This window comes from Triturus cristatus, chromosome 3_1 (assembly GCF_964204655.1).
Source record: "Triturus cristatus chromosome 3_1, aTriCri1.1, whole genome shotgun sequence".
In the NCBI taxonomy this organism is placed as follows: Eukaryota; Metazoa; Chordata; class Amphibia; order Caudata; family Salamandridae; genus Triturus; species Triturus cristatus.
Window position 1 is genome coordinate 430,292,362 of NC_140583.1, and position 14,635 is coordinate 430,306,996.

Below are 14,635 nucleotides of genomic sequence, written 5' to 3' on the forward strand. Positions count from 1 at the left end.
AGCGGAGCGCCCCATTAGTTTTGAAAATTTCGCGAGGATTCATCAACCGGCGCCAAAGTTATTCAAAATAGAATTTTCAGATTTCCTATGGAAACACGGTCCGAACTATAACTATCTACTGGCGACCACCAGTAGATAATACTGAAATTATGTTGATTATAATATTAAATCTAAATAAAAGCCTTTTTTGATAATTTTCTTCCTCCCGTTGTGGTTTCACTACTAATTATTTTCCTGCACTGGTTTTGTTTTTACAATTCGTGACTTTTTGCACCTATAGAGCTAAACAGGTAGAGAACCTTTTCTTTTGAGTAAATTATGTTCTTCCCCTGCCGGTCACTACCTTTATTGAAACCAGGGTCCCCCTACTTTTGAGCGGTTATGAACTAAACTACCCTTATGTCTTTAAAAACGAAGTCGGAAGAAGACAAGTGACTAATACAACAAAACTGAATCCTAAAATACACGCACAAATTGTCCAAAAAAAAAAAACATGTTTTAAATACATCGAGTTTACCAACTTCCATAGGGCTTCTCTAACCCCACAAGACCGCATAATATATATTTTCCAGAAGTGAGATAGGATGGTACCCACGATAAGTATATAAAAATCCCAAATTCTGGATTCACGTTGTTTATACAAGAAGTACAATACTGTGTTATAGTCTTTTTTTCTTCTTTATTTAAATGCAAATAAAAACAAAGACAGCCAACATGTGTTTGGCCCAAAGGGCCTGCAGACCAGGGGCTTTTTCAAGGCAAACTGACAGTTTCTGATTGTGTGATCTAAAGTCATAACAATGAAAACTCCATATATGACGCATTCCTGATCGGGATGCTTGGAGCAGTCTCTGCGGTCCGATCGTGCCGCAGAGACTACTCCACGCAATAAAGAAGAAAAAAAAAAAAAAAGACTATAACAACATAGTATTGTACTTCCTGTATCAACAAAGTGAATCCAGAATTTGGGATTTCATTACCCTGGGATTTTATATACTTATCGTGGGCACCAACCTATCTCACTTCTGGAAAACGTACCAAGTACTGGATGGTCCCTGGGTGAAACCACCAGATAAAGCATGTGCTATAGACAATATTGGGTGACTAATTGTGTGTGAACCCTGGTAGCACCCTAAAGCAGAATCCAGATGTATTGATCTAGCAGTAATATAAGCAACAACACCATAAGCCAAAGCATGGACATCCTCCATAGGCCCTTCTCTGATACAAGTGACAATGGGTCCAGAAACGGGCAGAAACAGAGAGCACTATTAAAAATACATATTTTGAATTTTACTCTTAAACTATTTTTGTTTTTTGCAAAACTGTGTATGTGCAAAATCGATAAATCTACATATGTATACACACCTGCTAAAGGCCTTTTGTATGCATTTAAATAAAGAACTTGCATTGATGGCCAAATGAAGTCCATCATTTGATATGTATTTGTAATAATGATCCCACCCAAATGGGCCTAAATAGGATCACACCGCGTTTACAATAGAAACAGAGCACATTTAGGAAGCCAGGGCATTAAAGAAAACAAAAAAATTAACTCACCCCGATCATCGGATACAATTCTTGTGACCATCTTAGAGGCATAGAACAGGAGCAATGCAAATCATGCCCCTCAGAGAGTGAGGCAAGGTCCTTATTTACCACGTTTATGAAACACCACCATATAAAATATGCTACAAAACACAACTGGGCCTGAAACACACCCTGCCTGCACACACTATTCATTATAGCTTATCCACACTAGCTACACCAACAACTTCTTGAGTTAACGTATTTAGATCGCTTCGGATTCTCTTGTTGAAGAGAACCGAAATTCGGAGATCATAATCACAACGGTGAATAGTTTAATGACAAGCACAACATTCTATACAAGACTACATCTTCCGAGTAACAGTCACGCTTTAGAAATTGGAAGATGCAAACCGACAAGGTCATCACAATAATGAGATCGAATCAACAAAGCATGTTTGAGTAATCAGCTGGTTGGATTCATCCAATCAATAAGAACGATTATGACTTATAATTGCACAATTTATTACTGAATTATACAAACCCAACCTTACAATCAGGAATGCAAAAGCTTTGCGATAAAAAACGAAACGCTATTAAAAAGTTTAAATAAAACTAGGGTGTGCGTGTCACAGCCACAAATCGGGTGTGAACTTCTAAGCTTCGCTGCCAGCACCCAAGCTTTTAACTTACCAATATTCTGTTTTAAAACCACTAATAACAATATAATAATATCACTGGAAATTACATCACAGTGGTACAGTGGTTCACTGGATGCTGCCATCACGCGAAATTATATCGTATGCAGCGTGAACCAGAGCACAGATCAGGAAAATGTGCTTATTGAACCAGATGGCATCACAGAAAATAAATGTCATTACATAAACAAATGGACATTTGAGCACTGTGGTGTACTGTTTTTTCTCACTAGTAAATGTATTTAAAGGAAACATACATCTTCTATACAAAACATGCAACACTACACCTGTGCGCACAGAGCAGAGCGCTAGGGGACTGAACTTATACAGAACGTCGAATCCATGTGTGATTCCCGTACGCCGATAGAAAAACTGGTACACTGGATGACATGAGTGTGCATGATAAACGAAAACAGCCAGGGGTAGAGAAACAATGGATTGTTTCACAATCTCTGCCGCGCATGCCACCAGAGAAATGCAGGACTGCATAAATGCAATTGAGGAGGTGGAGGGAATTCTTTTGGGTCCAGAACCTACGAGTGTTCAGAGGTCCCCAAGAAACATACGAAAACAGCCAACAAGCACATTTTGCAGCAGCAGTGCTTGTCACTAAACAGAATTATTCCTCCACTCGCGCGCCGCCGTGCTGGATTACCGGTGTTGCTGTGTGTGTGTGCTTTGTTTACACACCACCGACCGCAATCAAAAATAGTCGCAAGTTCGTGGTGAAGGGAATCGAACTAGAATAAACCTAAGTCAGAAACTTCCGCGCCTATAAACTAAGTGCTCACCATCAATATATGACAGCAGCCTCGGGTGTCCGATGCCTCCAAATCCCCAACTGGGCTGCTAGGAAGACTGGCACGACAGAACACAAGACCTCCTTCAATCCTCGTTCGAGGAGGCGGCGATGACGTGAAGCTTCTCTCTGAGTAGTGCAGCTACTGTGTTCCGCAGCCCCCACCCCCAGAGGCCTCTAGTTGTCTCCAAGCTCCTGCACAGGCTGGGCAAGAACCCGGTTTACATTTTGGTAGATGGGTTGCGCACGTGCTGGTGTAGCTTCCACACTACAGGAGGGAAAGTGGTAGCAGTAATTACTCCCTGCAACATATACTGGCAAAGCCAATAGCCCTGGCTTTTATGGACCAACTCATTTAAAACACAGGGAATCCCAAATGCGGTTTGTATGTATTGTAAGCACAACTGCCATCTTATCACATTAAGCCTGTCCTACTCGCATTACCAATGATGGGGGAAAAAATAGCCAAAATATAACTTTCGGTGTAGAAAGCATATAGAAGAGAAAACAGTGTGCCAAAGTGCACAGTTAAGTTTATTTTTCAGATTTGTAATAGTTGTCTTGGGCATTCTAATGAAAGAACTACTTGGAAGATGAAATGATACCTCGTCAGCTGGTAGCATGAGTTGAGAGTGTTATGCTTCTCTGGGTAGAGCCAAGCCAACGTCTACTCTACGTATATTTTAAAGAATTGTTAACAATTTTATCAGCCAGACAGCTGTGCTGTCAAACTAGGCCTAATGGAGGGTGTTTAATTTGCCTATATAGAGCTATTATTTTGAAAAATTCAGAATAGTCAGCAACTAATATTTGTTGCAATTTGTCAATAACGGACATACCTCTTTGGGGGTCATTTAAAATATGTGCGAAGCAGTGAGAAATTAAAGCAAATGTGTGTAAAGTGTTTATAGTGCATTTAACATAATTTTTGCATGAAGAGAAAGTCTGTTAGTACCAGAACACAAGCAAAAAGCTTGTGCTAATTTTGCACCAATAATTGTGATAAAGAGAAAGAACCAATGTTGCACATTTAGCTGTAAATGTGCAGTAATGCCAGAACTGGTTGTGATAATGATATGACTTCCTTGTACTGATTACAATTCCAGAGGAACTGGTAGGAGGAGACTGTCGCTGTGGTTCACTGGCATGGGCTTTTACGCAAATTCTGCCACATAATAATATAGAAACGCACTAAATATTAAACTTGAAAATGCACAAGTTAAACGTTAGAAAATGTGCCTTTATATTATGTTATATTGATTTTGTAAGGCGCACACCTACCCAAAAAGGGTTTCCCAGCGCCAGCCTGAAGGAACAGAAGAATCAGAATTACTGATTGAACAGCCACGTCTTTAAATATTTACGGAAGTTCACATATATTGTTTCATTCCTGAGTGATATGGGGAGAGAATTCCATAAGGTTGGACCCAGACAGGCAAATGAGCGACCACCCATCCGTGAGAGTTTAACCCTGGGAACCAAGAATTTCCCCTGAGTAGTAGAGCGTAACAAACGTGGAGGTTGGTAAGGATGAACCAAATCTTGCAAATATTGTGGGGCAGTACCAGACTTTATCTCGAACAAGTAGCTCAAGGCTTTAAATTTAACGCGATTAACGACCTCGAGCCAATGAAGATCTTGCAAGGAGCCAGAGATGGAAGCAGTTTTGGCAATCTGAAAAAGTAATCTGGCAGCAGAATTCTGCACCACCTGTAGTTTCTGTATCACTTCCTTGTTGGCTCCTAGATAGAGGATGTTACCGTAGTCCAATCTTGAAGTCACAAGCGCTTGGACTACGGTCCTTTGAGTGGAGCAGGGAAGCATCCAGGTGATTTTTTTTCAACCATTTCAGAATGGTAAAGCAGGTGGCTGCCACCTTCACTGCTTGCTGTCTCATTCATAATTGGTCATCAATAATGAATCCCAAATTGCGGACTTGGTGGGTAGGCTGGGGTAAGGTACCCATTACGTCAGGCTAGTGCTAGGGGCCCCAAAGATCTTTATTTTCCCCAAAAAATCAGGACCTCGGTCTTCTCGCTATTAAGTTTAAGTAAATTAGCTTGCATCAAAGATGCAATTTTCCTTAAACCGGCCTGAAGAACTGATGGTCCTAGCATCTTCTCGGCAGAAAGGGAGAATGTTAGACCCGGCCCTCGTAACATAGTCAGACCTGACCCCTGCACCTCACACCAGCCCCGAGCCCACGGCCTAGCCGATCCTTCCCACCAGAACACACACACCCGACCCGGACTTCCCCCGTCCGTGGCCTTCCCCCTTCGGCCACCCCGGGCCAGCGTGCCCACTTCATGCACCAAGATGGCCGCCCGGCCCCAGCGCGACCCTGGCCTAGAGGCGCCACTCCGGCTGGAGGACATCGCGCTCCCCTTGGGATGAGAAAGGGAGGAGCAGTTTCCATCACACCTCTGCGCTTCCCTGGGAAGGTGGGATTCGATCGACCCGCCGGCCTCTCCGAGGGCTGGCTCCACGCCTGCTTGGTGTCTGGGGCTCCTCCCGACCCGGCCCTGAAAGGATCAAAGGACAATGGAAGGAAACCCCCAACAAGCGACCCCCAGGTGACAAGACCCCTGCCTGCACAGACTCCGGACATCAAAGAGGAGTCGCCCTATAACAAGGGGTGCTCTGGGGCTGTCCGGCAAATTCGCCTTGGAACACCTGAGCCCTGCGGAGTGACTCGCGGCTCCCCTGAAGATCGTAAGACCTCCGACCTTGTGCCTGAGCCCTGCTGAGTGACTCGCGGCTCCCTGAAGATCGTAAAACCTCCGACCTTGTGCCTGAGCCCTGCTGAGTGACTCGCGGCTCCCTGAAGATCGTAAGGCCTCCGAACTTATACTCGAGCCTGCCGAGTGACTCGCGGCTCCCACAGACTCTCTTGGTCCCGCCGGACCCCACGACGACAAGCGTATCCCCCAGCTCGAGGATTGTGAGCTGTGCGCCGGGTACGCTCCTGCATTTGATTCTTATCCCCAAAGACTGTCCCGCTACCTCCTAACCCCCCTCCAAGACTTTGTGAGCCCGCGCTCTACTTGTATATATTTTGCCTGGCTGATCATAAAGATCCCACAACTCCGATCTGATAAAGATTTGCTCTTAAGAACTTCCCGTGTACTGTCTCTGTCGTGCCGAGTGTACGATCCTAGATACGAGGTACTCACACAGCTCCAGCAGGAAGTGATCAGGCTCCGGGACCAGCAGATTGATCTACAATCCCATGTGGAGGACCTTGAGAACCGTTCCCGGAGGAACAACATCAGGGTCCGGGGCGTTCCGCTCGGAGAAGAGGGGGAAGACGCGGCCACCTACCTGCAGGATCTGTTCCGGGAGGTCCTGAATGAGCCGACGGACTTTGCACTCAGGATCGATAGGGCACACAGAGTGGGCCCACGACGCAGAGCCCCGGCGCCTCCCCCCGATCTTCTGGCCTACCTGCCGGACTATCCCCTGAAGGAACGGATTCTAAGGGTGGCTCGCACTAAGCCCTCCTTGGAGTGCAGAGGCCATAGGGTGGCCCTCTTTCAGGATCTCTCAGTGGTCACCCTACAGAAACGCAAGTCTTTTAAAATTGTGACTGACTTCTTGCGGGAGCATGACATTCAATATTCTTGGGGCCACCCTTTTCGTATTATCTTCCGCTGGAATGGAATATTGCATCAGCTGCGCTCCCTTCAGGACACCTGTACTGTATTGGGCATCACGGCGACTGACGAAGATGCCCCCACTCCACGTCGTCGCCGGATTACCAGGGATGGCTGGCAATCGGTCCCTGGCCGCAGGTCTTCGACTTCATCAGTGAGACCGGACTCGCCTACTATCCGGGCTGACATGGATAATGCTGTGCGTGAGGTCGCTAGAGAAACGGCGACTGGAGAGGTTGCTTTGACCGCCTAGGACTTCTCCGGGGGGAGATCGACATCGCTTCTTCTTTTCTGAGCTGCAGGTTTGGGGGCCTGGGGGGTTGGGGGGGGAGCGGGGGTGGTGTTGTGGCTGGACGTCCACTTTCGAGACTTTTCCATAGACCTGCTTTTTCGGGCCGGCCTTGGACAATGGTTTCCTTGACTCCTTTCTTGGGGGGACGGGGACAGTGTTTTGGGTTTGGGAGGGGTTGTTTTGGGGTGTTGGGGTACCGGGAGGGGTCGTGGGAGTTGGGTGTGGGGGGGAGGAGTTGTCCAGTGCGCTGTGCTAGGATTTGTTGCTTTGCCTGAGCTTCTCCACCTTGTCTTGCTCTGTGACGATGGGGAGGCGCATTGTGGGGTTGGCGGGTGTGTGGTGGAAGACCTAGTCACATTGGGGCTGGTGGTTGGTACTAGGCGGCGCTGCTAGTAGCGCACTGGACGGTGGGTGGGATGGGTGTGGGGGGGGGGGGGAGTTGGGACGTTGGGGTGGCGGGGGACGTTTGTACTAAAATGTTGTGTCATGCCGGACTTTCGCTCCTTTTCATTTGCCGATCTTATACTGCTGTATATGAGTTTGGATGTGTCACGCTGCATGAATAAAATTACTTTAAACTTAAAATAAATTCCTTTTAGATCTGCCTCTTTTACCTTTTAGTCTTACAGTTGTCGAGGCAGGAGCTGTATTATTGTATAAATTGGACACAGAATTGAAAGTGATTTGTCTGTAAAATACTTTTATGGTCCATTTTTTGTAACCAAATAAAGTTATTTTGATCTTGATCTTGACTGACATAAAAGGGCTTTCTAGCACCTCTTCGTCCATTAGCCTGTGCTTGTATCATTCACATTTAGTTTCTGCCTACTACAGTGTACAGCATGTGGCAACGTATGAGCCTACTTCAGCCACTGGCTAACTTCACTTTGAAAGACTGCATTAAGCCCTTTCGCAAGGAGCACAGACACAAACAAGGTAGTTTCCTTCAGTGCCAGAGTTTCTGTTTTTACTTTAATTTTGCGTTTGTGTGTAGGTCTTAATGAGATGGGACACTTTCTACCGGATGAGAGCACAGAACACATTCCAGATTCATCAGTTCCTGTCTCCTGCTAATGTAAATTTCTTTTGAAGTGCCGTTTTTTTATCTGACAGCTGCTTTTTCACACCATACCAGCAGCGCACAAACTCAAGCTCATAAGGGTGCTCTCTCTTCGCAACCCTGTCATTTCGTCTTGGTCCTTCTTTCCTTCCTCTTTCTTTGTTCCTTTCGTCTTTTTTTTGTTTCTTTCATTCCTTTTTCTTTCCCCCCCCCTTTTCTTACCTTCCTCTTTCTTTCACTCCCTTTGTTTCTCTTCCAATCTTTCTGGTCTCTCTTCCTTTCTATCTTACAATTTATTTCTTATCCTTTCCTCTTTCTTTCCTTCTTGACTTCCTCTTTCTTTCCTGCTTTCTGTCCTTCCTTCTTGCCTTCCTCTTCCTTTCTAGCCTTATCACCTTCTTTCCCAAAGTCAAGAGTCCTTAAAGGCCAAATAGACTTTGGGCCTCTTGACCCAAAGTCAAGAGGCTGGCAGCCAATGCCAGACAAATTGGCTTTTTTAAAATCTGTGTTAGCCTATACCTTTTTATTTGACTGAAATTATGTGGATAACCTAGTTTCCTATAGGGGTTTTCAGCCCGACTTTGTCCATTAGCAGGAGGTTCTATCATTTCTTCCACCCATTCCAGCATGCATCAAGGGGCAATGTGGCAGCTCACTTCAGCCACTGACTGACTACACTATGAGTTAGGGCTTGCTGCCCTTACACAAATAGCACATCAATACACAACGTAGTTCACTTCAGTGCCAAGGAGTACAATGACAATGTGTGGTTTTAAGGTCAAAACTATATTTTTGTCTTTAGCCAATGTTTTTGTTTAGATTGAGGAGAGCCTAACAGTGTTGCAAAAACCATGACCAAACATAATTAAGGATTACCAAAAGGCTGGTGGCCAAGACTATTGGCTCTGCTAATGCTGGTTTCACGGAGGATTCATCATGATAGCAAGGAAGTTACCCTCTAGAAGCTTATCAGCAAGAGAATGAACAAAAACAAAAGTCTAATCTTTAAAATATATCTCTCCACTTGAACGCTCGGATGGGTCTCGCTTCAATTCCAGCTTACTTTCTAAAAACAGATGTAATACATTGGGGTACCACATTACAGATCTATAATAAGCAGGTCCCTGAGATTAAAGACATTTTAGAATTAAATCGTTTTTTATTGACAATACGCTTAATAAAACACAATACACAGCAAGCCGCCTACAATCCTATCGGGCCAGCCGCAATGGTAGCACTAACCAGATAAATGCAATTAGCAGATCATTAAGGTTCTGTGATTGACTATAAGTTACACAGCAAGCCGCCTACAACCCATCCAGGGTCAGCCGCGTCATCTAGAAAACATAGGTGGCAGACATATCATTTAGATTCAGTAGTGTTGATCATCCCCGAAAGGCTTTGCAGGACCATCCCCAATAGTCCTCCTCATATAAAGGTGCTGCTGGTCACTGTAGAATATAGTTTCCAAACTTTAAACAACAAAAGAAAACCCAAAGAATAAAGAACGCAAAACCTCAAAACCCCCTACCCTAACCCCATCTCAGCAAGCCAAGAGCTTCGGTTTCGGAGAGAAACCGAAGCGCAGCGATCAACAGATGATGCCAGTAGCTTCTTCCTCCTCCTGGGCAGTAGGGATCAACCTCAGTATACACAGGTATTTTGGGCAAGTCAGTTCCCGGTACTCCACAGAGAGGATGGAAATAAAGGGAGCCCAAACACTAGTGTAATTTGATTTATCCCCTAAGGTTGCCATTGATAAACGCTCCATACCCCATAAGCTCCACAGCTGTTGAAGTCAGTGCTGGTGATCCAGAACTTTATCACTGTTCCAGTTGGATAACAGTACACGGTAGGCAGCATTAAGTGCCAGGGCCATCTGTCTACCTTTTATAGAGCGAAGTGGGAATGTTGGAGCAATAGGCAGACCCAAGAGTGTATATGCGGGGAATCTGGGGATAGTAGTGTCAAAGGCCCGATCGACCTAATCCAAAATCCACTCCCAGTAATCTTGACTCCTGTGTTCCAGCATTATTATCAATATGGGGTCATTCCAGGACCCTGGACCAGGAGTATTATAGTTCCATTGCATAATAAAAAGGGACGTGTCATTTGCCAATTAACTATAGCTAAACTGCCTCCCTAAACTTGTTTGGTAAGGTATTTGCAAAATTGAATCTGGAGCATCTCCATTGTTGGGGAGCCGAGGAAAAGATAATGCCAATTGAACGAGCAGGCTTTAGGAAAAACTGTTGTACACTAGATAATATTGCCATGCTGCAAGGGATTATGGAAAAAAATAGGTCACTGTTCACATGCAATTTATCAATGTGATTTTCATAGACTTTTCCATGGCGTTCGACCGGGTTATCAGATAAATACTCAGGTAAATAATAGCATAGACTGGGCATTCCTGAGAATCTTTTACAATTAATTATTGACCTACACTTTGCACCCTAGTGTCATGTTCTTCCGGGGTGGGGGACCAGGGTTCATCATCTAGAATTACCGGTAATAAGGTCTAAAAAGGCTGTCTACTAGCACCCCCTATTGTTTTCTTTATATATTTAGGATTTGCCACAGGCCCTTGATGGCAATAAACACTCGCAATAAACACTATTTTTGGGGTTCGTGGTGGACTCGCAAGCAGCCACCCATAGTCTTCCCTCATGCAAACTCACGAAGATCAGACATGTGCTCTGTCTGACATTGTTGAGACCCTCCATTACCCTACGCCACCTGGCCAGGATGCTGGGTCTGCTTTCCTCCTAAATCCAAGCAATCTTCCCAGACCCCTTCACTACAGGGAATTACAACGTCTGAAGATAGCCCATCTCCGACACGGCCTAAGTTACTCTCAGTCTATTCCCCTGTCGGAGGAATAGAAAGAAGAACTGCAATGGTGGCTGAATCATATGGACGCCTGGAATGGCTGAGCTATTTTCGGAAAGTGGTCCTCCCCAGAACAATCTCTCAATATAAACTGCTTTAAGCTAATGGCGGGCTCCTTTGCAGTGAAGTGCTGGACCAAGGACAAGGCTAACTGTTGTGTTCTTCTAAAAATGGACAGAGTGGCGGTGGTTCGATATGTCAATCATCTGGGAGGTCCAGGGCACTGTCCGATCTAGCGAAAGCGCTATGGGATTACTGCTTAGCCAATCGAGTCTCTTTAGCAGCTGAATATCAACCGAGGCAATCCACCTAAGTGGCGGATGGGCACTCTCACCACTGTAGGAACACCAGCCTCTGGAAACTGCAGTCAGCGGTCTTTGCCATAGGAGATGGGGCCAGTTCTCAATCGACCTGTCCATGTCGCAAATGGACCACCAACTGGAGAGATACTGCAGTTGCCAGCCGGATCACAGGGCAGTGGTTTTCGATGCCTTTCTCCAGGACTGGCAATTAGAAAGGGGTTATGCGTTTCCCCCATTCCTGATGATCATGTTCGTTTCAACCCAGGTACATCGACAACATGCACACTTGGTAATGGTCACTCCGATTCAGAAGTCTCAAGTCTGGTTTATGGTTCCGATGGAACTTTCTTGGGATTTTCCAATCCCTCGACCCCTATTTTGGGATCTCCTAGCAGATCCCCAGGGGAACCCTCATCCTCTCAATCTCTCGGACCCTCCTCCTCATGGCGTGGCGGATTACAGAGAACGATGGAAAGTCCCGGGCATTTAATCTCAGGCTGCAGCCCTACTTAACAAAGCCTGGGAAGATAGCACACACAAACGATACTGATCAGCTTGGTTCAGGTGGTCACCCAGAAGGGGTCACTTCTCACATTTCCAGACGTACTAAATGTAATTCAAGAATCGTGCCCTATCCTGCATTTCTTAACGTCCCCAAATTATGTGTGGTGAAAGCACTAAAGGCTTATGAAAATATGACTGAAGAACTCACTCTCTGAGTCAATAGAAGTTGTTTATCGCACTTAAAAATCCTCACAAAGCGGAGTCTTCTCCCACTATTGCAAGTTGGAGAAGATGGATTTGGCAGGTATTGACATTTCAAAGTTTGGAGCTCACTCCGTGAGTGGAGCTATGGCCTCCAATTTTTTTCTCTGGGGCCACGCCTGTTGGACATTCTCAACGCTGCGCATTGGTCCTCTGACATTATTTAAAAGATTTTATTTTAAGCTGATAACGCACTTGGCATTTCTGGTGGTGGTGAAGCTTTAAACTAGCTAATCCTTGCCTCCGGTCCCCACATAGAATGAAAAATTTCCTAGCTAACGTGAAGGAAAGTTTCAATTCGGATGCAAAGGTGAGGATTAGCCCACCCAGTAGACTACATATTGTCTTCCCACCCTAGAGTGATGGTTATTCCATGGTGTAACGGTTTCTGTACTGGAGAAATATGTGAGATTGCCTTCTTCGATACAGCTTATGTCATGTTCGTTACGACAATTGTGTTCTCGGTATAAACTCGCTGAATATGTCCTATTTTAACAGTAATTGTGGTCTGCTTTTTGTTGACATGTTCACGTTCAGAGATGGATTCCTTATCTCATATGGTGTTTTATCTCTAGGAAAGGACTTGAATAAACTGGATTCATAACGACAAAGTCTGGCTGTGCTTGCAGAAAGAGGAAGCAAGAGTGGTGACCGGGACTGTTGAAGGACTATGGCCTAATCCTCGCTTCCGCATCCATAATAGAATTGAAACTTTCCTTCACAATAGGTAGGACATTTTTCACCATAATGCATGTTATGTTGCTAAAGCTTGCCAACTGCTGTTCTTCCCAGAATGAAAAGACCCGTTTAAAAAGGTTACTTTTTCTAAAATGCTTTTTAAATCTGCATTGAAGTGTATTAATCGTGTTTTAGATAATGAGGAGTGGACCCATTTGGAGAACCAAACCTTTAATAATAAACTTGGAAACAGTACTACAGAATTGTGGTATAAACAGCAATCAATCTGACTCCACTAGAGGTTGGTGTTCATTTCTCCCAAATGGCAATGGAGGCTCCTCGCAATGATGAACACTCACTTAAATATTGACATATGGGCCGAGCCGGTGCGCACTGACTACTTTCTACCTGTCCATTGTACCTGCCTTCAACTCCAAGATAACCGCACTAAGGATTCAATGTCTAGAGAAAGCAATCACTGACGTTGAATGGACCAACATCCTAGAACATGACTGGTATGAGAAACCAACGGTTTAAGTGTACGCAGATAAACTATATAACCAGCCACACTTGTCAACAAAGAGGGTTGCTGAAATATTCCCTGGGTCATCTTACCCCTGCCCTAGATGCCAGCATCCAAATGCTGCTTTGTACCATATGGTGTTGGAATATCTATGCACTCAAGTTTACTGGACTTGGTTGTGGGGCCAATAGCAGAAGTAGGAAGGATAACTGTGCCCAGAGACTCATTGGTGTGTTTGCTGGGCCTAATGAAACTGCCTAAAAACCTAAGGTGTTTTTCCCAATTCAGAAATTTGGCACAGATACTGACCAAAAGAAATATAGCAATGAAGTACAAGGCACACGCAGTGACCGCATACATACCTTGTCTAAAGAAAACATATGAAAATGGATGCAAGCGGAGTTCAGTTCATTGCACGCCATCATTGGGTGCGATTCAAGCCCTCAATTAATCAATGTTTGAGAGGGTCTCCTACTAACCACAGAAGCTAAACTGGTCGACCTACCACCATAGTCTGTTGCTTTGTGTGGCAAAGTAGAGCCTAGCACTGAGACCTTGTAAGTAAAGGTTGATAAGACATGGATTTACACAAAAATATTGGGATACCCAAGGGAGTCCAGGAAACCAAATCATAACACAAGTATCGTCACCCCACATATATACATACATATTGCACCTTTTACCCATGTATAAAACGCGGCTTACCTAATTCTGCTGCTTGTATATGGGGGTGGGGTATTCTTATTTCTGCTTATACAATTATGGTTATTGTAGTTATGTTCGCTTGATTTTTTTGGCTTTTGGGAATGCACAACTAGGGACTCAATATTGGCGAATGTCATGGATATACTGGAGGACCAGACAGGCAAGCAATCGATACCACTTGCCCGAACGGGTTATTTTGAGTCAAACTGGGGCACAGCTGGGGCACCGCTGGGACCACCGCTGTAGAGTGGGAGGCACTCAAGGCAGTGATAAGGGGCACATGTATGCAAATGACTTGTGGGGTCTGTAGACAGCTCCAGGCTGTCCTGTGTGCGGCAGAACAGATACTTGCTCGAGCCCAGGAGATGCAACCCACTACTACGGCCTTGCTTCGGGAAGAATATACCATTAAGGCAGCGGATCTCGGAAACATGCGACTGACTAGACAAATACACTTTAAAACTAATCTGGCAGTATTTGCACTGTGAAGGAGATACAACTGGCTGCTTATTGGCCTGGATTCTGCGATGGGAACAGTCTCCCCCGATTCTGATGTGTTTAGACACTCTGAGTGGAGCAAGGGTTACGTCTACAGTGGATATTATGAAGAGTTTTGTGCACACTTACAATGCGTATATACAGTAGATCAGAATGCCAGCACAAGTATTTACACGCCCTTTCTGGAAGGGTTACTTTTTTTTTTTTAAGCGTGGAACAGGCAACTGTTAAGGAGCGGGGTGA

The 14,635-nt window shown here is 45.0% G+C and overlaps 1 protein-coding gene across 5 annotated transcripts in view; it reads right to left on the reverse strand.

Annotated features, from left to right (window-relative positions):
* SECISBP2L (SECIS binding protein 2 like) overlaps positions 1 to 14,635 on the reverse strand; it is a 600,623-nt gene that overhangs the window by 539,871 nt on the left and 46,117 nt on the right. Inside the window, exon 1 of one of the 5 annotated variants that reach the window (XM_085644218.1) lies at positions 3,017 to 3,036. The exons of the other annotated variants lie outside the window; for them this stretch is intronic. Within the exon in view, the coding sequence (XP_085500344.1) occupies positions 3,017 to 3,019 (3 nt within the window). The 5' untranslated portion in view covers positions 3,020 to 3,036. Of the gene's footprint in view, positions 1 to 3,016; positions 3,037 to 14,635 lie in introns of those variants that run through there. 5 annotated transcript variants of the gene reach the window in all.